General features: G+C 44.6%; 1 protein-coding gene across 6 annotated transcripts; it reads left to right on the forward strand.

Annotated features, from left to right (window-relative positions):
* Positions 1-226: 226 nt before the first annotated feature.
* MDM4 (MDM4 regulator of p53) lies at positions 227-22331 on the forward strand. 6 transcript variants are annotated; one of them, XM_085210581.1, is made up of 11 exons: positions 227-391; positions 5683-5789; positions 8372-8446; positions 9567-9700; positions 10135-10184; positions 12450-12511; positions 13266-13362; positions 14730-14890; positions 15434-15568; positions 16219-16299; positions 16859-22331. In XM_085210581.1, exons 2-11 carry the CDS (start codon positions 5715-5717, stop codon positions 17411-17413), a joined length of 1425 nt encoding a protein of 474 aa, XP_085066707.1. In that variant the 5' UTR covers positions 227-391; positions 5683-5714; the 3' UTR covers positions 17414-22331. The 6 variants fall into 6 exon arrangements, with proteins under 6 accessions (XP_085066707.1, XP_085066708.1, XP_010722526.1 ...); XM_085210582.1 differs by lacking the exon at positions 227-391 and adding an exon at positions 447-469; XM_010724224.4 differs by lacking the exon at positions 227-391 and adding an exon at positions 3406-3550.
* The last annotated feature ends 735 nt before the right edge of the window (positions 22332-23066 follow it).

Genomic DNA, 23066 nt, shown 5'->3' on the forward strand with positions numbered 1-23066 from the left:
GAATTCGCAGAGGGTTGGGGGTTCGCATGCAGAGTTCGGAGCGGCTCTGGGTGGCACATCAGTTCAGGGAGAGGGGTAAAACGAGGCACTGTGGTGTTAAATGGCGCACAGCGGGACGCGAGGTCAGCCCAACAGCGCGGTCCTCCAGGGCGGTCTTCCACAGCAGGGAGCAGGCGCGGACTCCGTCCACTCTAGCAGACCATTTCCGGTATGCTCTATGATACAGCCGCGCCGTGCCGGGCGCTGCCCGGAAGCGGCCTCGCAGCCATGTTGGCTCCGAGGGGAAGTGGCGGCCGAGGTCCCGCTAAGATGGAGGAGCGCAGCCCGCCGGGGGTGTAGGGGGGGTTTCCCCCTAGCCCGGGCTACCTGGGGCCCATGGAGCAGCTGTAGGGTGAGCTTCGCCGCTGCCAGCACCGGAGGAGGCCGCGGGGTCCGAGAGGCCGCGGGGAAACGGAGAGCGAGGCCTGGGGTGGGTGGGCGGCCTCCGTGGGGGGGTGGAGTCGGCCTCTGTGTGGGGGCGGGAGCCGCAGGCCGGGCCGCGGCCGCTGGGGGCAGAGCTGCGATCCCCACGTGGTGCCTGGAGAGAAAATGAAGTTTCCAAACTTCAGCGTCGTTCTGATCGCGTGTTGTGCTGAAGGCTTGAAGGGTCCTCCTGCTGGCTGACGTGACGTGAGCTCACAGCGAGCTCAAGCCTTCTGCTGCAGCAGTGAAGGGAGATGTGAGAAGTGCTGCTCTGTGGTGCACCTCTGTGTTATTGCTCTCTTTTTCCTCTCTAAGCTCTCTCGCAGCTCATGGTTATCTGTGACTTTGGACTTTAGCAGAACGGTTGGCATCTCAGGGGAGTTTGTTGCAGCCTGGCTACAAGGGGAAGAGGCTGGGGCTGCTTGTACCGCCCTTCATATCATGAAGCCTTCACATCATTAACCTCAAACTCTGCCATGCTTTTCCAGGGCCAAAGCCTTCGGCTGTGTAACTGTTGAAGCAGTGGTTCTAGGAGCTGTATTAACAAGAAAGAAGTGTTTTCAGAAAGCACGAATAACTCAAAGAGCAGATGAGCAATGTTTTGCAATTGTTACACAAAATGGACTTTAGATGAGCCCTATTTTTTTAGAGTGGTCAGCCCTGGCTTGCAGCCAGAAGGGTTGCAGGTCACTGGGTTAAAAGCAAAGGTGAAAAACTGAGTCTCGGGTTTGATGGCAGCAGAGTTTAATAGATGGAAATGATAAACTCTTTTGGAGAAAGGGTGACAAGATTGAAATGGCCAATGAAACAATGTTGTTACAGGTTACACTTATATCTGCTTTGGTATTTGTTTATGCCACGCTCCCCAGCAGCTCTGTGTCACAGCACTGCTCCAAGCAGGGTGCTGGGGCTGCTGCTGCTGCCAGGTGGGTCTGGAAGGTCACCCAGCTCTGCCCTGCGTCGCACTTAGCACTGGGAGACCGTATGGTAAACGCTGATGGAAAGAGGTTGCAGTTTATGTACTGAGTGCTCATGTCTTCAGGGCTGTGTTGAGGGCTGTGTGTGGCAAACGGACTTGTAGGAGGACCTCGAGTGAGTGCTTATGTGTTTAGTAACTCTTTTATAGGAGCATTACAAAAGCCCCTGGATGTTCAGCTCTGTGCAAGCTCCTCAGGCAAACATGCAGCTAGAAGATAGGATTAAATTAAGGGCTTTTCATTGCTGCAAGAAAAATAGGTTTAGGTGATTAGCTTCAGTTTCGCTTATATTCTGAAGTGCTTAACACTGTGCTGTGACAGGAACACTTAGCATAGTCATGTCAGGGTATTATATAGCCATTATCTGGAGCAGGAGAAGCTTTTTTTAATTATCTGGCTTGCTTCATCTTTGTGTTAAAATAGCGATATTGATTTGACACCCCCTTAAAGCAATATTTGAGAAAAGTAGCCTAGGAAGAAGAACGAATACAATGTAATACGTTAAAATAGAGGTAAATGGAAACTGTGTGTGCAATGGGGTAGAGCTGCTGCAGGGTTGCAGACATCACTAGTGACAAATCTGTCAGCAGCAGCTGATTTAGGGAGATTTGCAGAGCCATTTACCAGCATTCATTTTTAATTGAAACAGTCAGTTTTGTTTTTCCTTCTCTTTAACTGGTTTTGTAATGAAATAGCATTGCATAACATTTGTACTTGATAACTGCTAACGTTCATCAAAGGTTGGGGGATTTTGGTGCACTGCTGGCAGATCTTAAGGTGAGAGCACACGATGCAGGTGCAACATCTCAGCAATAAAACTCTTATTAGGGGAAATTCAGTCGTCGTTGTTGTTGTTGTTGTTGTTAGATTTGGACTGTAGTCCAGAGCAGTTTCCAAAAAGGATGTTTTGAAACTGGTGTTTCAAGTGAATGTTAAAAATAGCAGCCCTGCCTTTAGTTACCATAAGTAATGCATTAAGGGACTTCTCCATTGTGAAATTGAGGGTTTCTCAGGATGCTTTTCCTAATTGAATGCAAGTCAGTATCAAAGCAATGAGCCAAAGCCCCCCAGCAGCAGTCAGCACTGCACTCAGGAGGACAAATACCTGCAAAAAGGCACTACAAAGGTACCTTTGAATGTGTCCTTGGTTGATATCTTGCAACTCTCGCAGAGGAGATGGGTGGACTCGATGGGAACGCAGTGATGCAATCAGGTGAAATATGTGGGGCAAAGAAAGGCAGCAGTAAAGCACTGATGGGCTAAAATGCAGGCAGGGTGTGGTTTACAAGGAGCAGTAAAGCTCTTTAGCCAGCTGGCTGATAGGTGGGCAGGCAAACTTGCAGGCGTGAAAACTCACAGGGACCTCACGCTGATAGGACCAAACCTAATAGACTGTGACTCAGTTGTCAGATTAGTGCTTGCCTGGGCTCTTCTCTCTGGAGTTTCTGTATGTGTGATAGTGTACACGTGGTGAATTTATTCTTTTTTTGTAGAAATTGTGTTTTATTTGAAAGCAAGAAGAAGGATGGTAACTGGGAACAAGAATTCAAAGTCGGGCTTTTAGCCCACTGTTGAAATGAGCTACTACTGAGCCTATAGATTCACCAGACAGCATCATGTCTACTTTTTACTCCTTGCTGCTCTTTTTACTTTGCACAGTAGACAGAAACTGCATTATTTCTTGAAAGACTTAAACTGAAATAGAATTAGAACTTCAACTTTACAGACAGTGCCAGGAAACATCCACGCACCCAAAGCCTGCACCCACATGTGGGTCTCTTAATTATGCTCTTTGTTTCAAGCTTTGCTTTGTGTGAGCATCAAATAAGCTGTGATCTCATGGGGTCCCAATCTCTTTCAGGAACTTTTACTCACAAAATGGGCAGGCTGCTTGTTCCTGTAGTGTGCATGACCATATAAAGCATTCAGATGGGGAAAAAAAAACCGTTACTTCATGTCTATTTTGTGATTCACGATTTGTTCCAAGGCTTTAGTCTCTTGGGACCAGCGTCTGTTACGCATGTGGCTCTGAAGCTGTAGAGGAGAACAACATTAAGTTCACTGCTACTTTGTTGTCTACAAACTTGTCTGGACGCCTTCAGCATCGCAGGGTAAATATGTGGCACATAATAAATGGAAGGATTCAGCTGGAGGGGAGGTTATGGAGGAATTGGCACTGTTTCTTTCTGGCCGGCCCCAGCAGGGGAGGCAGTGAGGTTTTCTGTCCTGACAGTGCTGGGCAGAACAACTGGTGGCTGCTTCCATCATTCTTGTGGGTATCTGCAGCCTGGGCATGTCTTAGAGCTTGCATGCTCGTTTAGCCTAATTAAAAGAAAGCTGCTTCTGCAAGTCAGTGCTAAGAATCAAGCTTACTAAAAAGTACAGTTTGCCTGTGAAGTCTGGAGGCAAGGTGATGACGTGTCTGCCTTCCTTATAAAGGCAGTACTTGAAGCAGTTAAAAATTGAAGACAGTAACTGAGGTGTAACCTGGAGGAGCAGAATCTCTTTCCAGGAATGCAGGGTGGAGGGGAAACCCGCTGCTCTCTCCTCTTTTGCCTGCTTTTCACACCTCCTGCAGCTGCCACCCAAAGCTGATGCATTTAGCTGCAGCTGGCAGGGAGCTCAGCCAGGCTCTTGCAGAGTGCTCACAGCTCTTACCAGGAGCAGAGGCACAGGAAGGACTTGGAGCAGGGAAGTTCAAGGCTGGTAAGTTGAGCTGCAGTTCAAAGTACAGCACAGATCGTGCAGCATAATGGGTTCTGTGGGTGGCTTGTGTTGCAGCATGCGTGACATTATGGAGTACAGACATGGGGAGAAATGCAAGGCTGGCAGTGGTTTTAGCTGTTAAATCACTTAAGTTATACCTAGATGAGGCGACTCCCAGCGTTATGTACCCAGCTTGAATTTGAGATGCAATAATCACGCTTTATTTAGAGGTGCTTGATCTTTAGGGATGATTTTGTTTCTGAGAAATGCAGTGTTGAGGAATATCAGCAGCCTTTTGCAAGGTCACAGCATCTCTTAGTAGATGGGCTATGGGAGGGATAGGGGCTGAGTGTGTAACTCTGGATGTTGACTTGAGAATGCTTTAAAACCTTCTGCTTGTTGAAGCGTTAGCTCTGCCTGCTAGCTAGATGTTTGGTCTGTTTTGTCATCCACCATCCTAAAAGCAACATTTCAATCTGTGTAGGCAAGTTCAGGAGCCAGGCTTTGCTATTTAGTTCATCTCACGCTCTGCCAGAATGTCAGCAAGAGTCAGTTATAGGATTTGTTTTATTAATGCCTTAAGAAGAAAGCAGGCAGATCAACGTTGCAATGGAGAATTCATTGTAAGAACAGCATTAGTGCTGGGTTGGTGCATGCTCTCGAGCTGAGGTGATGCTGTGTGAGAATAAGAGGTCAGGACTTAAGCTCTTTCTCTAGCAGGTTCAATTTCCTTTTATTCAGTAGGTGGTTAATTTACACTGTCCTTTCTCTTTAAATATAGAGAAGGTTTTGAACCTGCTTTGCATGGGGCAGATCCTACCGAGCTGTGCTGAGAGTGTGAGTCATTACCAATCATTGTGCTTATGAAGCTGGGCTCTCTGGGTGGATACTGAAACTGATAGGGCCTGACACATTCAAATAGCTGCAGGACTTCCCCTTTTGTTCCTTTCCAAGAAGGGATCACTTCACCTGCTCAGCCAGTAATGCTGTTATGCTCGTTCATTTATAGCCTACATCTGGTCATTTGGGGTGAAGGCTGCAGCAGCTTTAACAGATTTTCTTCTCTTGAAAAAGCAGGTGGGGAACGTGCTAATCATTGCTGGCTGCTTGGGGGGTTACTCTCCTGTAAAAGAGAAAAACCCTTGGGGTTATTGTGACTCAGCTTCTGCTTTCTCCCCCTGTGACTCCAGGGCCTCAGCACGATGATAAGAATTTGCTGATGGCTTGGTGCAGAGCTGCAGTTTGCCCCCAGCTGGCAGATCCACATTCCTCACCCAGCCATGCTGCATCCTCAGTGCCACAGCAGCTGCAGTGCCTGCAGAGCTGTCCCAGCTCCCACCCAGCTGTTTGTTGGGCACTGAGGCAGATCTGTTTTAAAAGAGCAGCTGTGGGGGCACAGCATCATGAGCATCATTTTAGATATACGTGCAGGGCTATTTTTAAACGCTGACTTCTTGAAACTTCTAAGAAGTGGAAGTGGTTAAACTCAAGACCAGGTTTCTTGGCTTAACTGGTACGTGAAATTTCTCATTTACAGGTTTGTACCATAAACAGCTTATCACTGCCACAATGACATCTTCAAGCTCTGCCCAGCATCCAACAGCTGAGAACGCCTGCAGAATCACTCTTGGACAAGCTAACCAGGTAATTATCTCCCCCACTTATCTTCATTGCTTTCTCCTCACTAAAGCTTCCATTTCTTCCATTAAATCAAAACTCTCTAATGACATTTAGGTAAGAAGAATTTAGCATGATGGAATAGGGCTTTTATCCTGAAGATTTCTGTTAGCTTTCAGCAGATCAGAGATTTATGAGTATTTTAAAGGGAACAGAAGGGGAGAAAGCAGATAAATTGGGCCATAGAAGAAAATGCTTAATGCATGTTTTTGTATTGGAGCTATACTTGAAGAATTCCATCTGCAGCATTGCTCCTGATGCTCGACTACTTGTGACAGTTGCACTGAAGCATCATAGCTTTGTATGTTAAACTTTGTTCAATCAGTAATGCATCCCCACGGCTCGTTTTGAGGTCAGGACTGAACACGCAGCACTCGTGTTATTGCCTCTTTGAGTGTCCCTGGGAGAAGCAGCTGCAAGCCAAGGGCAACGTGGCAGGCGTGTGGTTTGGCTGTGACACAGCATGCTGACAGCCAGTCGAAGAGGAAACACGCTGCAAAGAGTGGCTAGAGAAATCTGATCTAAAATCAACTATTTCTCTTCCAGATCCACTTCACTTGTGCAGGGCATCTCCAAAATATGAAGGGAATGGGCAAGAGTGAAAGTAAACTGATGGTGTGTTAGAAGATCCTCCCTTTTGAGGCAATTTCAGAAGCATTGAAATACAGCCAAGTCCTGTGCAGTTTATGCTTATTTATTCAAATCACTTTGCTTGGAAGAAAAAAAAAAAACAAAAAAAAAACACAAATAGGCTCTGATATTGTTATGAAAATATTGATGGCCAACAGTTTCCAAACTAACAGTTCTGTTTTGGCTGTACTTTAATAGCTGAGGGCTCATTTTGCATGGATCAAGCTAACTAGGTTGCTTCTTTAATCAGAAGGAGATGCATGAGCAGTTATTTCAAAATCTATTTGAGAGTGGTCATTAGAGAAATGAATGAGTGCAAATACATAATTTATCTTATTGAAAACCGTATGCTGATATAAGCAATTACTTGTGTTGTGCTCAGCTTTTTCCAAGTAAACATGCTGTTTTTGAGAAAAAACAACTCATGTCCAGCCACAAGCCTGTATCTGAGCTTGAAAATATATCTAACAGTCACAATAATGGGAAAACAGGGAGACCAAATATGCTTGCAGTAGGAAATAATTTTTTATGGTACTTAAACAGTGGAACAAAAGCCTTGCCAATATGCTGCCCAATAGCTGAGTGACAAATTGGACTTGTGACAAGCAGCTAAAACTTGTGAAAACAGTGCTGCAGCTAAATCTGCCTGTTGAGGAAATACAGGGTTGCAAGGGAAGGAAATAAGTATTGCAGTTGCATTTATATAGGCTGAAAGCAGAGGTGTGTATGAGGCCCAGGTGAACCCATCTGAGTGATAGGTGAAGGTCTTCACCTGCACAAATTGCATGCCTTGAGAGCCTTGTCAAAGTATAAGGGAGCCAGCAGTAAACATTGTGTGCTAAGAACTGGCTGTTTTTTCCAGTGACAGATTGAAATATCTTGTTGTTTTAGCACCTGAGGGGCAAAGAAGGAGGGCAGCGGAAGCGATTCAGAGTGGGAAACGTGTACATTAGCATATAATACTGTGCCCAATTATGTGGCATTCAGCTTCCTGGCAGAGCAGCGTGGGCTTTCTGACATCTTTTAGGAGCGTGAGGCTCTCCTACGAATTATTAAAATTCTTGTGGAGCACACAGAGTGGAAGGGGAAGCAGCTATTTAAAACTCGCCGTAGTTTTATATAGCATCTGTCTCATGTACTACTCAAAGCTGCTTGGGAGTGTGGGTGAAACCTAAAGGGTTGTGGTGCAGTTGCATTGTTCCCAGGGTGCTTTAGATATTACTTAGTAAAGATTTTGTTTATTGACTGAAATGTACAGATTCTGATCCTTGGTGTTAATTAACCACACGTTGTCTTAGACATAGTCTTGTTATTAGGTGCCTCTTCATGGATCCTAATAAATACATCCCTCCTGAGGTCTGTAGAGAGCATGCTCAATCTGTTCTCTGCACTGCTTGAGGGAAATCAGCCTTGCTGAACTTGAAGTCCCACTGGGTGCCCCATGGTTGCTCCTGAGTACATGACTCAGTACGTTTGGTTAGTCACTGCCCAGGCCTCCATACCAAGAGCCTGAGTTTCCTGTATTTCCTCACATGATGGATGACATCAAAGTTAACAGCAATGTGAGTGATTAAAGCCTTTAGATCTGTCTGCCCAAGTTCCTTTATTTTTTTTTTTTGTCTTGCACCTGAGTCACAGTGATGGTGCTGATTTTCAGACCTTCTAGCTTCTCTTCAAGCATTTGACCATGCAGATTACTTGTTGAAGAGTATCAGCTCTCAGCAGATTAGCCTAAGGCAAGCAGTGTTTTCCCATGACCTCCATTTCATAGCACAGTTGTCTCTGCACAGTGTGGCAGCCTTAGGCAGCTTGAGCAACTTGGGTTTGTTTGCTGAGATCTGCAGGCATGGTGCTGGGCTCACATTCTTTCCCTCGTTGCTTCTCATCATTCAAACAAAAATCTGTGCTTTGTGTTTCAGGTGCGACCCAAACTCCCTCTTCTGAAGATTCTGCAGGCTGCAGGTGCCCAAGGTGAAACCTTCACCCTAAAGGAGGTGGGCTCAGTTTCTAAGCACTGAAAGTGTGCCTGTCCTGTGTGCCTGTGCTTGATGGATGGGTTTTTTTTTGTTTTTGTTGTTTTTTTTTTGAAAGATTTGGGACTGGCTCTTGATTGTTCTGTACTTGGAAACCCTACCTGCAGAGCAGGGATTCTGTACCCACGGGGCTGTTGGGATTTAATTGGTGGTTAATTGTCAGGAACCTTTGAAAGAACTGAGAAAGGAGGAAGAAATATAACCAGAAACTGCTTTAGAGAAAGAAAAGATGGAATAAATAGTCTTCTGCTTGAGAGAGTGTAGGAGATGCTGTTCAATTGTCTTATTTAGTGCATGAGAGCTTTAAAAATTGGATGCTAGTTGATACTTTTAAGTTCTTTTTGAACTTGCTTGTCAGCTAAACCTGAGAGACCCTGCAAATTCGTTTATTTTTAGATTAAAATGCAATATGTGTACAAGATTAAAAAAATGACACTGGCTGTGATTTACAAGAGTAGCCTGTCTGGAAAGAATTAAATGCAGTGGTTTTTCATTATGAATGTGTCAGATATTCCTGCAGAGCTCTGTGACTTATTTTAAACACTTATGCATTTAAATAACTTGTTTAGCTTCTACAAAGTTTTGCAAAAACAAATTGAATGCTTTAAATGGGGGCAGTTCAGTATTAAATGCAGGCTGCTTGTAGGGATTAACATTTTAACTCAGCTCAGTCAGTTTTTCTGCAGCAATTGGTGTTCTGTTAGCATCGTTTTGGTGGCATTTGCTATCATTGAGGAGGGTCACTTTGGTGGCTAATGGGGGATGGAACTTTGCCTGTATTGGGCTTACCACACTTTTTCTCCTCTTGTACTCCTCACTGTAGCTGGCATTTGTTTTTAAATTGGAGTAGCAGAGGGAACTTGTCTTAGTTTTCTGTCCTGTTAGTTGCAAGCCTTATGGCAATGTGTTAAAGCTTCCTTGTTTGAGACACTGATGGGTGGCAGAAATGCAGAACAAACAGGTGCTATTCAGCTTACACAGCTTAGGGTATCAGCAATACCATAAAAAAAAATACCATAAACTAACACATTTCTTTGGTTTCAGCTGCAGGTGTGGCTAATGATATGTTACAATTCCACAGGTTATGCATTACCTAGGACAGTATATAATGGTGAGGCAGCTGTATGACAAAAGGCAGCAACACATGGTGTATTGTGGAGGAGATCAGCTGGGAGAATTGCTGGGGCTGGAAAGCTTCTCTGTAAAAGATCCAAGGTAAGAAAAAGTAACCTTTAGCACACGCTGTATTATGGAGATTGCTGAGTGAGAGACCCTTGGTGACACTGTTCCCATTTGCAGTCCACGAGTACCAAGTGCCCAGCTCTGTGGCTTTTTGCTAATGCATTTGACAAGTTTGAGTTTAGCTCTTGTTTTGAAGAGCTGGTTCTGAATGGGCCAGACAGCAACTTGTTTGAGGTGACAACATCTTTTCTTCCCTTTTATTTCTGCATCTTCTCAAACTGTTGGTCTCAGGCTCGTGCTAAAATCTGCATCCTTCAGGTAGGTTCTGTAGATTTAGGAGTGGAAAAAATGCACTGCAGATTCCAGCATCTCTGTGGGGATAATAAATGAGAATTTCTGTCACCGATTTGACAGGATAATGCTGTTTGCTGTTGTGATTATATTCACCACCTCCTTCTTTTCCACAGCCCAGTTTATGACATGTTGAAACGGAACCTTACTTCTGCTGCCATGACAGGTAGGTTTTTTACAGTATGGGCAAGTATATTCAATAAAGTGTTGATGTAACTTGGGTAAGTAATGATATTCAGGGAAGAGAAATGTTTCTGAAGTTGGAACAAACTGCTGATGAAGGCTTTGACAAGAGTCTCCTTGAGTATGTTCTGTTTGTGTGTGTCCAGCATCAGTAGCTGTGGTATGAAATCAATTAGCTGGTTGAGTAATGCAGCTGCCTTTAACCAATGGCCAAACCTCAAAGCAGCAGATAAAATATTTGGATACCCAAATCAACATAGCTGAAGCATCTCATCCAAATTTTTATTGATTGCTTTTGTCAGTTTTGTGACAATCTGTGACTTCTCTCTCTTGCCTCATTTTATACTTCGATTGTCTTGAGAGTGAGCCTAAAGAGTGCTGGAAACCTACCTAGTTCTGCAAGCCAAAGAGGTCTGGACTTTACTCAAACCCTTGGATGTTTAAAGGCTACAGTTCTTTGGCTTGTGAGGGATACAATCTATTTACATCAGTTTATTCTGAAGTTAATGATGGCTCCCATGGTGCAGCTCATCACCTTCATGTGAAAATTAACTTATTGAAGCCACAAGTATGCAAATCAGGAGGTAACTGTATGAGGAAGGTTGTGAAGTCTCGTGTCTTGCTTTCTAGGCTCTCTAAGCAGATAATATGGGCTTAGTTCTTCATAAGTGCTTAGTCTGTTTTTGCACACGTGTTCAAGCAAATGTAGAAATTGAGGAGACGTGGCCCTGAACTATTCATGTCTGTTTTGAGCCATGTATTGGTGCCTGTGAGGTCCGTCTCCTTTCCTTTCTATTTAGAACCTTCCGAAGCAGACTGATCTAAATGCTTAGCTGCAGAATAACTGTGTGAGTGCAGTTTCCTTTGCTGGTAGTTCCCCGGCCTTTTACCCATAGGCAGTGTATGAAGAGCAAAGGATCCCAACGAAACACTCTCCTCTGCTACCCTGTTCCCTTCTACTTGGTGTGTGCATGTGGCTGTGCACGTGTGGCTGGGTGTGCATGAGTTGTCCAGTCGTGCTGCAACTATTGCCAAACCTGCCAAAGGAAGTACTGTTCCTTTGGTGTGATGATCATTTGGTTTAATCACCATGTGTGCGTGTGTATCTGTGTGACTATGATGCGAAACAAGCTTGGCAGACCAGGCCAACTATGTAGGAAGGATGACTCTTGGTATTGTTCTTCCCTTTGTTGCAACAGAAGTAGCTAAAAGTGCTGTAGGGCTTAAAGAGACCATCATGTTTTATATTAGCAGCTTGTATTCATTTGCCAAACCAGTACTAATCAGAACATCACTTTTGCAGATTATCCTGCCCACTTCTTCCTAGTACACTTGTAGGAAGAAGAGTGACTGCAGTACATCTTGTTAATAAAGATTAAGCTCTGACATAATGCTCTTTATCAGATGCTAGCCTTACTTGGCTCACTGTCACTTTTAACATGAATCACATGAGGGGTATTTAGGAACGCCTACCTCACTTTAAAGACGTTTTGTGTTCAGTTCCTCATATATATTAGCTTTGAATAAAGAAGCCTTCCAGTACGTGGAGTGCATTTTCACACAGTGTTTAGGACTAGTAAATGTCATACAGTGTTAGAAGGACAGTGCTTCTCTTCTAATGCCACAGTGGAGCAAAGCAATGATGGATGAGCCAATTGGCTTCTGTTTTCCTGCAGGTATGAAATACTTAGTGGCCACTAGGAAGTTGTATGGTGATGAAAGTGAACAAAAAACCTCAACTAATTAATGCATAGAGCCATATCATTTTGTGGTCCTGTGTGTTATCGCTTCATGGTCCACTTTTCTGCCTACAAGATGCAGTTTTCAGTGCCATGACTCACAATGCAAATCAGGTTGTTCATACCTCCCTGGCATTCTGCAGGGAATTTATCTGCTAAAGTGAGATGAGAGAAAGCAGGAGCCATCCTCTCACCTTTTCAGAGAGTAGATTTCCTAAATACAGCTCTTCTGTTAAGTAGAAAGACTCTGTAGACTGTTATTGCTCTTTAGTTAGTCTGGCCTTTTAAATTTCCTCCATATGTGCCTAGCAAAGCCTGGGGAGTACCACTAGAGTGATGCTTCTCTAGGAAATGGCCAGCTGTCTAAGGAAGAAAGGGCTCTGCTTTCCTAAAGGATTGCTTAGAGGTCTGCCAAGCCTGGGTCGTTGATTGCTTGCTGAAGACCCTCTGTGTTGCGAGAATGGTTATTACCAGGGAAGGTTTTTTCTTTTGTTTTACCTGCTATCTAGATGCTGCACAGAATCTCGCAAAGGAACAGAGCGTCGATAAGCCAAGCCAAGACCAGCTGAAGGTAAACCCACTGCGTGGTGGTTTCTTTTGTTGTACAGAGTGCCCCTTCTCTGTACCTGTGCATGGTGGACTGCCAGAACTTTGTGCTGCTTGGCTGCCAGGTTCTCACCTTCCTGAAAAGTTCTTGGAGTCCACACAGCAGGGACAGAGTGACCCTTCTCTGTTCTCATCATAACAGAGTGCCAGTCTCTGAGCGCGTTTCTCTGGGGTGTAGCACTTCTAGTCCTCAGTTCCTCCAGCCTGCTCTGTCTTTTCATGTCTTTCCCCTCTTCCCACGTTTCCTCTCTGAGTAGGAATTGCCAAATCATTAAACATTCTAAAAAGCGTGAACGAGTTTTGTGTTTAGTAGGATTGTTTTCAGAAGCTTTCAGATGGAATCTGAAACCTAGGAAAAATCTTTGCATATTCTAACTTATCTCAGGTGTATTTTGGGATTAAGGTTAAACTCATCTGGGAGTTTTCTGTTCACACTGGGGGCCAGAGAACCACAAACGGTTTTACTGCATTTAAGATGGCAACTTTTGGACTTTTTGCCAGTCTTAAGATTTTTCCTGGGTTGCAAGTGTATTGTTTGTGCTGATGACAGATGCATTAGTGTTCCTAGAGGGTTAACAGTGTGTAGCTTTTGTTCAGAAACTTCTGTTTATCTTATCTTTTTGGCGTTGTACTGCAGCTGGTGACTCAGAATGGAAGTGCTACATCCCCTTGTCTCTATAAGCTCTGTTGGGCTAACATCTGCTTTTTCCTTCATGCAGTTTAGCCCAAAGGAAGGTTCTGACACTGTCATCGTGGAGGATGAAAGCAATGCATCTGCTGTGTCTACCTCAGAGCACAAATGTGAGAATTATGAAGGTGAGTGCCAGCTTTTCCATGGTAACAGGCTGCACAAGCACTTCTGCTCCTTCTCCAGCATGACATGTTGAGCTTTGTATCAGGAAACAGCTGGAGGAGGGTGTTGGGAGACTAATAAAAACCTGTTGTGGAATATAGTCTTTAAAACTCATCATTTTATGGCAAAGATTGAGAGAAGTGCAAATGTCTGCCAAGCATACTTTATGATAGGCATGTTTTCTAGCTTAGATACTTTGTCTCAAAAATAAACACTGAGTAAATTGGCAGGTTAAGCCCCAAAAGCACAACTGTCACTAACCAGTGCCATCAAAAATCTTGCAGACCTTGCTGAAGGGTATTGTAAATGCTGAAATTAGACTTGTATCTATTTATCTTCCCAAGGGACCCTCTCCTCTGATTACACAGAATGCAGCCTGAGCTGTCTGCAGTCATTACCTGCAAACCAATCAGGAATATGAGTAACAATGGATATATTTTTTTTTTTCTATCCACCTTAAGTGTCATACAGCTCCTTCATATTGAGACATTTCCTTTGTTTTAATGTCTGAAGTTTTCTCGCTGGTTCAGTCATGGATTTCTGATGTTATGGAAACAGTTTTCCTATTTTTTTTCCACCTTCTGCTCACAGATTGTTCTCACATCAAGGAACTTAATTTGTAAAAACAGATCATCTTTGCAATGTGTGGGTATTTCTGGATAAAATGAGAGCAGTAAATATTTTCTTGGCTGCATGTGCAGAGGAGGTAGAAACAGTCCTTGTTGGTGCCTTTGAAGCTCTCAGCAGTGAGGAGGGTTTGTTTCAAGGTTATCTTGAAACTTAAACCTCTGAGTTGAGGATTGGAGGCTAAACTGCGTGTGCTAAGAAGGAGGCTGAAGCAGGGAGTTAGAGAGGATAGATTTTTTTACCTTTCCATTTCCTGATTTGACCCTGGTTTGGGAATTCAGGAGCTCCCATCATTTGAAATTTGAACAAAATTCAAACCGATTCTTTCTACATCTTAAGCATTCCAAGAAATCTACCCAGTGTTGTCTTGGATAGAGTTCTGAAGGGAGGATTCATGTTTGTGTATTCCTTCTTAAAAAGATGGTAATGCAGTTATAGACACGCTGGGAGCTCTGGAATGCTTCTTTGACTTCTTGGCTGTGTGCTGGCTGTTATGCCAGATTCACTTGGGTAGATACACCAGTGCAGTTGTGTGGCAGATCTAACATCTCAGTTCACTCACCCAAACTTCAAAGCTCTTAGCAGTAACTCCGGCTGTAAGTGGAAGAAAGGTTTCTCAAATCAGATGGGGCCAAATTTGTCTCTGCTAGTCTCTTTAATGATGTAGGTGTGGCATGACTTAGATTCTACTTGGCTCTTACAGACAAAGACTTAATAGAAAACCTCTCTAAAAGCAAGAAGCCTAAACTGGACCTAGTGTTTGAGGAATGGGATGTAGCTGGTCTTCCATGGTGGTTTTTAGGCAACCTCAGAAGCAATTACAAGTCCAGAAGTAATGGATCAACAGATATTCAGACTAACCAGGTGTGTAGACATTTTAAAGAGGTGCACTGTATTCTTTTCCTCTCCTCTTTTGTTTTCCAAGTAAATAATATATTATTGTCCTTTTTCTTCCCTTCCCGCTTCAGGATTTTCAGCCTCTCCCTTCTGTGTTCCAGTCCCAGCCTTTCACATCAGGTGGTTGGTTACCTTTATAGTGTTCTTAAATAAACTAGGCACTCTGTTATCTGCTGGAGGCCCTTCTGCACTCCAGAGCTGTGATGGTATTGCAGTAGGTGCCCCTTCCCTGTGTTGAAAGTTGTTGCTCAGTGCAGATGGTGGTACCATGGTGGACAGCTGCTGTATGGCCAGCTTGCAAGGGGAACGAGCATCGTGCTGCTTGCCACCAGGGGTGTCTTTGTGAGAGTAGTGCACTGCCCCTTTCTCTCCTAGGCATGACTGGAGAAGCAGCCCAGGGCCTGGAAGGAAAAAGGGAGAGGTATTCCCTGTGGCTATGGCTGCAGTGTTGGTCCTCCTGCTGTTGCTACCCTGAGCTCTAAGTGGTCTCTTCTGTTTCTTCTCCGATAGGATGTAGACACTGCCATTGTTTCAGATACTACTGATGATTTGTGGTTCCTCAACGAAAGTCCCTTGGATCAGACCAACACTGCAGTCAAAATGGAAACAGCTGACTGCGAGGAAGTGAAGGAAGGTGACAAAAAGGTACCTTTTCAAACAGACACCGCATATGTGTGCCACCAGTTGGCCTTGTCTAAGTGATCTCAATGAAATGCAGAATCCTTTGTTTTTCCCCAGCCTTTCAGTGCTGTGTTAACATGTGAGGAGCTAAATCTGTAACCACCCAGAGTTTGTGTTAGAAAAGGCTGTCACCATTTCGTACACAGAGTGACAGCTTTCCTTCTAGTCAGTAGTCTGGGTTTTGGTTTAAAAGTGTGTATTTTCAAGGCACAAAATTACTTTAAAATTACTGGCCAATCTGAGGTTTTAATTAGGTTAGTCATAAGAGGAATTAATCAGATGTGTGTTAAAGTAATTCAGCTCATGATTCATGGAATTTAGTAGGAACACTCAAGTATTTGTGTTTGCGTTGGTGTGATTTTTTTTTTTGTGTGTGTGTGTGCATTAGAGATATATATGAATTCACCACAGGAAAATCTGACTGTAAACCAGCTCAGTGCAAGTTATCAACAACAGCCTGGAATAGATAAAGTACACAAAATGACTTTTCATTCACTTCTGTGAATTAATTCTCATGGTGACTGTACAGCAAAACGAAAATGATGATATAGAGTTAGGCACATCATAAATACAGATTGTTGCAGCTCTTCTGACAGCATATCTACTTTTCCCAGGTGACTGAGGATGCATGTTTGCATGACTTTGAGGATTCTCAGTGTTTAAGCGACGACACAGATACAGAAGCTGCTTCTGAGGTAGGCATCCCTTGGGTCAGTGTTCCTTGCTTTGGAGTATGCTGCAGCCCTAACTGTATTTAGGAAAACTGCTCTCCCAGCTTCTACAGCCCCTTCTTGCAAGTAGGAGAAGCACTAGGATGTCCCTGGCATAGGGCAGCTGAATCATAGCTCTTGCCCTTGCTTTCTGGGGTAACAAAGTAAGCTACTGTCAGTTGTGCACGTTCAACAGACGCCAAATGATAATGGTGTCTGGAAAATGTATTCCTAACTGATTCCAGGAGCTCTACACTTGAATTCAATAAACTGCACAGCTTGAGAACGCTGTATTCTTCCACAGGCTGGGAGGAAGGAAGGACAAATTTAATGCTTAAGGAGAGACCTGCATTTTTAGAATGCACAGAGTACTAAAATTCTTAGGCTTTCTGAGGTGCTGATAATTGAATCGCGCATCTGCAAGCCTCAGTAGTAGCGTCCTCTCTTGATGAAGCTTCTTTGCTTCTCCTTTGTTGAGGAGAAGAATTGTTAGCAAGAATGCACTAACTTGCTGCTGTTTTTGTCTGCCCCAATCGTTCTTCAGGACTGCTGGCAATGCACCAAATGCAAGAAGTTTAACTCTCCAGGCAAACGGTACTGTTACCGCTGCTGGGCCTTACGCAAGGACTGGTACTCAGATTGTCCCAAACTCACTCATTCTCTTTCTCTGTCCAACATTGATGCTATGCAAAATGAAAACAGTGATGAAGGGATCGATGTCCCGGACTGCCGAAGGACTATTTCTGCTCCAGTTGGCCCACCTAAAGACATGTATGTGGTAGAAAACAAATCACACGCAGATCCCTGCGGCTCTATTGAGTCCTTGGATTTGGCACGAGAATGTGAAAGCAGGGACTCTCTGTTGCGTTTCACTGAGCATAAAAAGGAGGAAGAAATACAGTCTTTAGAGAGTATAAAAAAGTTACTGAATCCTTGCTTCCTGTGCCATCACAGACCGCGAGATGGGAATATTGTCCATGGGAGGACTGCTCACCTTGTGGCCTGTTTCAAGTGTGCAAAGATGCTGAAGAAAAAGAGATCACCTTGCCCGGTGTGCAGGAAAGACATTGAGATGGTGATTAGAATCTTTATGGGGTAGTTGTGCCTCTTCAGGCATTCTCTGCTGAAGGATAGCACACACATTTTCTTGCACTCTACGCAAACCCTAACTTCAGAGCTCGGAGCATGAATACCAAAGACAATTAAGGTTCCAAACTGACCAAGAACACAGAAATCAACCCTGTATGTCATACGAAGCAGTGTCCATTTCTGCTATCTACTTCAATGAATGCCTGTGGGGAGTGGGGAGGGACCAGCGTGTTGGTATTGATGCCCTAGCTTTGAAATTATCTAAGTCTTTTAACTTGAGTTCAGTAGTTTCAGAAGGTCTCTGTTCTGATGACTGATCCTTGCAGAAAGCAAGTTTTGGAGAGAGTTATGACTTTGGCTGTTGGAGTGTTCTCCAGAAAGTCAGACACTGTGCAATGTCTTCTAAGGAAAGTGGTGGGTGGGAAGGATGGGAGGGAGGGGTAGGTGAAGAGGGTTGTGATTTACATAAGCCATTTCTCCAAGGATCAGTTCTCATGAAGGCAGTGAGAAGTAAATAGGCAGGTTTCCAATCATCCCTTTTTTCTTTTTTTTTTAATGTGTGTTAGATAAAGTGAAAGTCCTTTGCACCCAGACTTGAAGTAAGTCCTCTCAAACTTCTAATTTGTAGCTATCTCAGGTCATGTACCAGTTGGCAGAAGAATAGGGTGTTATAGTATGCTTTGTTATTAGATCTTTTCGTTTGTATTGATTCTTTTTTTTTCATTCAAGTACACTTCTGTGTCAGCTCTATAGCTTTGTTGAAGCCTGTCCAGGTGTTAGGTCAGAATCTGGTGTGCCAACTGGATTAAATCATAGCAGCTCTTTGCTCATAGCACCAGTGCAACTTTCACCATTGCTTCATTTCATCAGGTCAGTCTAGAAGATGCATCACTTTGTGTTATGTGGCTTTGCAATCAGGATACAGGCCTTTTTGGGGATAAAAACAGTCCTGCAAAGCACTGATTGCAGCCAGTGGGCTGTGTTTAGTGTTCGCTCTTTGGAGTTTTCTCTGCTGATATTTTTCTTACCCTGTGATTTAATGCTTCAAATCTGTTTCAGCAGATTTGTTCTGTCTGTCCTTGAAAGCTACCCATGTTTGCTCTGCTGTTTGTTAAAACTCTGTTAGGACTTGCAGTTTAAACATGTCTTACTCTTTTCTGAGATCATATGCTAGAGTGCTCAGCTCTTCCTCCTCTTGTTTCCCTGGTGCTTTGTGTTCAGAGTACTACCCCATGGAGAGGACCTGTGCTCTCATAAGTGGAAGGCAGGCAGGTGCAGTCCAGAAGCAGGGAGGAATTCTAGGGGTGTAAAGGCTTGGGGTTCCCAGAGAGCTGCCTGCAGGCATTTAGGTTGCTCGGAGATCCCTGTACTCCTGTTCCTCTTCCAGCATTCCCCTCTGTGTATTCTGGACAGGGCAGAGGACTTCAGAGTCAAAGGGAGAAGATGGTGCTGTGGGAGAAAGTGCTGAGCATAACTTTCAGTTTTCTAAGTCTTTATTTAAAATGTAATGTTAGCAAACAGTCCTGCTATGTTTCTATTCTGGGTTCTCTGATGTGAGCCGAGAGGTGGGGGAAGGCAGCTCTCAGCTTGTTCTTCAGTGCTTTGAAGGCCTGTATCCCGTAGCAATAGTGCCTTCCCCTCTAGCTTTCAGTAGACAGGCACTTGAATTCAGTCCAAGCATGTAGGATGTACCCTGTTTTGTCACCTTCTGCATGATTCCCTCTCCAATCTAGGAAGTGTTCTGCAGATAGAAGAAAAGAAGGTAGTGTTTAGAACTCAGAGCTTCTCTAGGCTGTCTCCCAGTTGTTTTTCACACTCCTTGTGCTGGTCCAGTCCTAGCAGGTCAGGTGTGCAATGGAAAGCCCCAGCACCTGCCTGGCTGAAGGTCCCAGCAATCTCTTATGTCGGAGTTGTTTCTGTGCAACGATATTGGAGTAGGTGCTATATGCAGTCACTGCCAAAAGTCAGATCAATTTTATATTTTACAGAGTATTGTGATTATTTCTATGTTGGTTCTTACTTAGACTATTATTGTTGGCTGTTATTTACAGCTGTGTTGTGTAAGAGGATAAACTGTCTGACATTTGCTGCACTATCTGAGTATATGGGAGGCAGTCCATGTGGAAAAATATACTTCTTGCTCCCCTAACTGAAGGGCTGTTCAATGCAGGCGATGCACTTTAGTCATGGTAAGCTCAGCAACGTTATCTCCTTGAATCACAGAAGGGAGTTCCTATCTGGTAGTTGCTTCCATTTTCAGATAGTTTTTCCTTTTTTTAAGGAGCTTGGGCTTGGGCAGTGTGCATTGTGGCACTCTGCAGCACTTCTGAATACTGTGAATTCTCCCTCCCCCCCCTCCCCCAGTTGCTTCTAAGAACAAAATATTTTGCTCAAAGCAGCTTTACCGAATTGTTCAGGTATGGCTGCACTGAAAAGCAATTTGTGTTGACCAAACAAATGTCAGGAGAGTGTAGGTTCCTGCAATGGGTTGAATATCCTTACCAAAATCCTCCTGAGATCTGTATGCAGCTTCTGTTGTTAAATTAAAATGTTTCAGGTTGTGATAAAGAAATTGAATCTGTGGGATAAGCTTTAGGGTAATGATCTTCTGATCTGTGACTTTTCCTTGAGTGTAACCACGTTGTTTACAACATGCTTTTGCCAAGTTCTTCATTCTTTTTAACTGAAGTAGTGCTCATGATGTCGAACAACGTTACAGTCGGTCTTCCTTTCTCTAAAAGAATAAGCTATTGCAGTGCAAGTGGAGCTGGGGTGCCTGGCTTGTGGCTAAGGCATAGGGTGGGTGGGAGGGTTGTAGTGAGGGAGAAAGAAGGAAGAAGAATGTTTTATTGCTTTAACTGAAGTGTGAGGCTAAATGAGGTGGAACTCAGAAAGAGCTGCTCTTCAGGTGGTGATGTAGGGAGTGCAGGCTGGAGGAGCAGGTTGAAGAAGTAGCTCAGAGCACTGGGTTGTAATATTTCCTTTGCAGTGCCATGGGTGCTATTAGTTTCCTTTTCCACCTGTGCTTTTTGTTGGAGGTGGGGGTTGTCAGTGCATGTTCTCTGAAATCATCCCTGGCATCTCATTGTGTTTAACAGCTCCCTCTCTCAGCGTGTTTTTCCTAAGCAGTGCAATAGGGCAGAGGTGGTCTGTGGGTAAGCTTAGCAGTGTTGCTGCCTGTCTGTTTTAGGAAGGGCTGAGCACAGCTGCCTTCCAGCTGTCAGATCAGAAAGGTTGCTGTGTTCTTCATTGGCTGCTGGTCCCCAGGAACCTGCTGACATCTCAGTGTGAGTTTGCTCCCATGCTGGGCTTCATTCATGAGATCCCTCTGCTTTTCAGCCAGAAGTTCTGGCACCGGCGCACTTCTTCAGTGGATATTTAAACAGAGTGTGGGATCCATGAATCTGTACAGTGCTCTGCAGTATGGATCCATGTATTCACCTTCCCTCTGTCTTGACAGCTGGAGGTATACACGCTGCATTCCTGCAGGTCTTCCCAGTTTAAGTGCCTCTTTGCAGTTACTCCCAGTGACTTTTGCTTACTGCTGCAGCTCCCTTACCAGCTGTTTGCTCAGTTGTCTGTCCCTCCTCTGCTGAGCTAAATTATTTAGCTGAATTTATCATTGCCAAAGCTGTGACTGAGGGGGAACATTTGGAGCAGCCCCCAGAGTGCTTGTTTCTTCTGAGTGCTGGGCCTTTCCTTGAAGACAGTAATGAACTTTCTGCCTCTGCATTGCATTGTATTTATTAAGATGCACTTTTTAAGGTGCCTGATGGGGAAACCATGGTACAGTTTGCCAGTGTCCTCTCCAATTCTTCTGCATCTAGCGTTGATTGTAGGTGATACTGAGAAGCTGTCTTGGCAGAAAAAAAGTGGCTGTTGGACAAATGGAAATGATGTGAGAACAGAGTGCTTGAAAACCCACGGGGGTAGCTTGCTTTTGTCTGTTCTGAGCTTTGTCTTCCTCTTCTGGAAGAGAAATTAGAGGCTCCCATTAGAGGCCTTTGGTGGAGGCTGGCTGTTCTGGGAGGCAGCATGGTAAAGTGATGGAAGAAGAGCCTTTGTCCTGGCGTGTTGTGTGAGGTGGAAGAAATTCCCTGAATCTTGTGCCATCTGAACACCTGCAAGGAGAATCAGGATCCTCGAAAAGGAGGTGCTGCAAGGCTGTTCAGGATCAAGAAGGACATCTGCAGGTGGTGTGGGGGTGATGAGCAGCGCGTGCTTGGAACAGCTCCAGGACAACAGATCACCTCCAGGCAGCAGCTTTCCTGCTCTAGAAATCTTGTTGTTGTTACCTATCCAAAATGGCTGGCATTTTCCTTTTTCCTTTGAAAGTGAGACCACTCTGTAGCCAGCTGCTCATCAGCCACAAGCTGCTTTAACACCTCTGCACCTTGCTCTCTGCACTTGTTCCTATGAATACAGACAGCTATTGTGATTGCAGCCCTGTTTTTCTGTGCTTTTACCCTGGTTGTGTTCATTTACTGCCCACGTCTGTGTGTGAACACCACATCCTGTTGCTCCAAGCAGGTGCTTCAGCAGCACGTGGCTGCTGAGCTCTGCAACAGCTTCATCATCTCTGTTTCATATAAGACATAACCACCTTTTGAGGATTGGTCCAGGAGGATGCACGAAGAAGGCAGGAGTGTGTTTTACCTCTGGCAAAGATGATAAAGACTTCTTGTTGTGCAAAGTGTGTTCTCCTGCCTGCTCTCCCTAGCACACGTCTGCAGCCTGTGGTTCCTGAATCTATTTTTCTTAAGAAAAACTCCGTATCTGAGTACCCACCCACACAAGCAGGAGCTCTCACTGAATGACCTCTGTGTTTGCACTATTTATAAAAGGCACGTAGCACAGAATGGATGGCCTGTTTTTGTGTCCTGCGCCTAATGAGTTTAATTAAATAAAGCACATCATTCTAATGCCAATGTCAGTTAATTTTTTTCATTTCACGCTGCCTTTTTGGGGAAAGCTTTAAGTAAAGGCCTGTTACCAGTCGAGTAACCTGTGCTCTTTGTATGTTTGCCTTCATGGGGAGGCAGAAACCTCCTAAGGCTGCAGGTGGAGGGGAGGTTGCACTGCAAGGATTTGTTTGCAGGGATGGTAGCCTGGGCTTGGCTTAGCCTACCTGTGGAAGTACTCGGCGTGTGGTTTAGGAGCTGGAGCAGCTCCCAGACCCACTGCCACCCCTCCGTGCAGCTCCCAGGCCATGCAGCTCACTAGAGGGCACCCGCCTGCTGCTGCTGGTGGAGCAGGATGCTGGCAGCTTCTTTGCAGCACTCAGCTCCTCTCCTCTGGGCTGCGCACACCGAACCTTTAATGCTGCCATAAATAGGTTGCGTTGGGGGGTGGAAGTCCTGCGGTTAGGATTCAGCTTTCTTTAGTCTCCTCTTGGTTTATGGGGCTGGTTGGAGACCAGCAGGTTGCACGTAATCAGGAGGAAGACAGATGAGCACGCTCTGCTCTTTTGTGTTGGAAAGTAGCACCACGTAGGCCCTGCAGTGATTGATCACTAGCTGCTTGCCAAGGAGGAGATGCTGTGTCTTGACTGCATTGTAGGAAAACAATAAAACTCCACCTGTGGCATCGGAACAGGAGAAAGGAGAGCTGGTTTCCCCATCTCTGACACAATGGTACCTGCTGGCAGGAGGCAGAGGTGGCTG

Source organism: Meleagris gallopavo, chromosome 28 (assembly GCF_905368555.1).
Source record: "Meleagris gallopavo chromosome 28, MGAL_WU_HG_1.1, whole genome shotgun sequence".
Classification (NCBI taxonomy): Eukaryota; Metazoa; Chordata; class Aves; order Galliformes; family Phasianidae; genus Meleagris; species Meleagris gallopavo.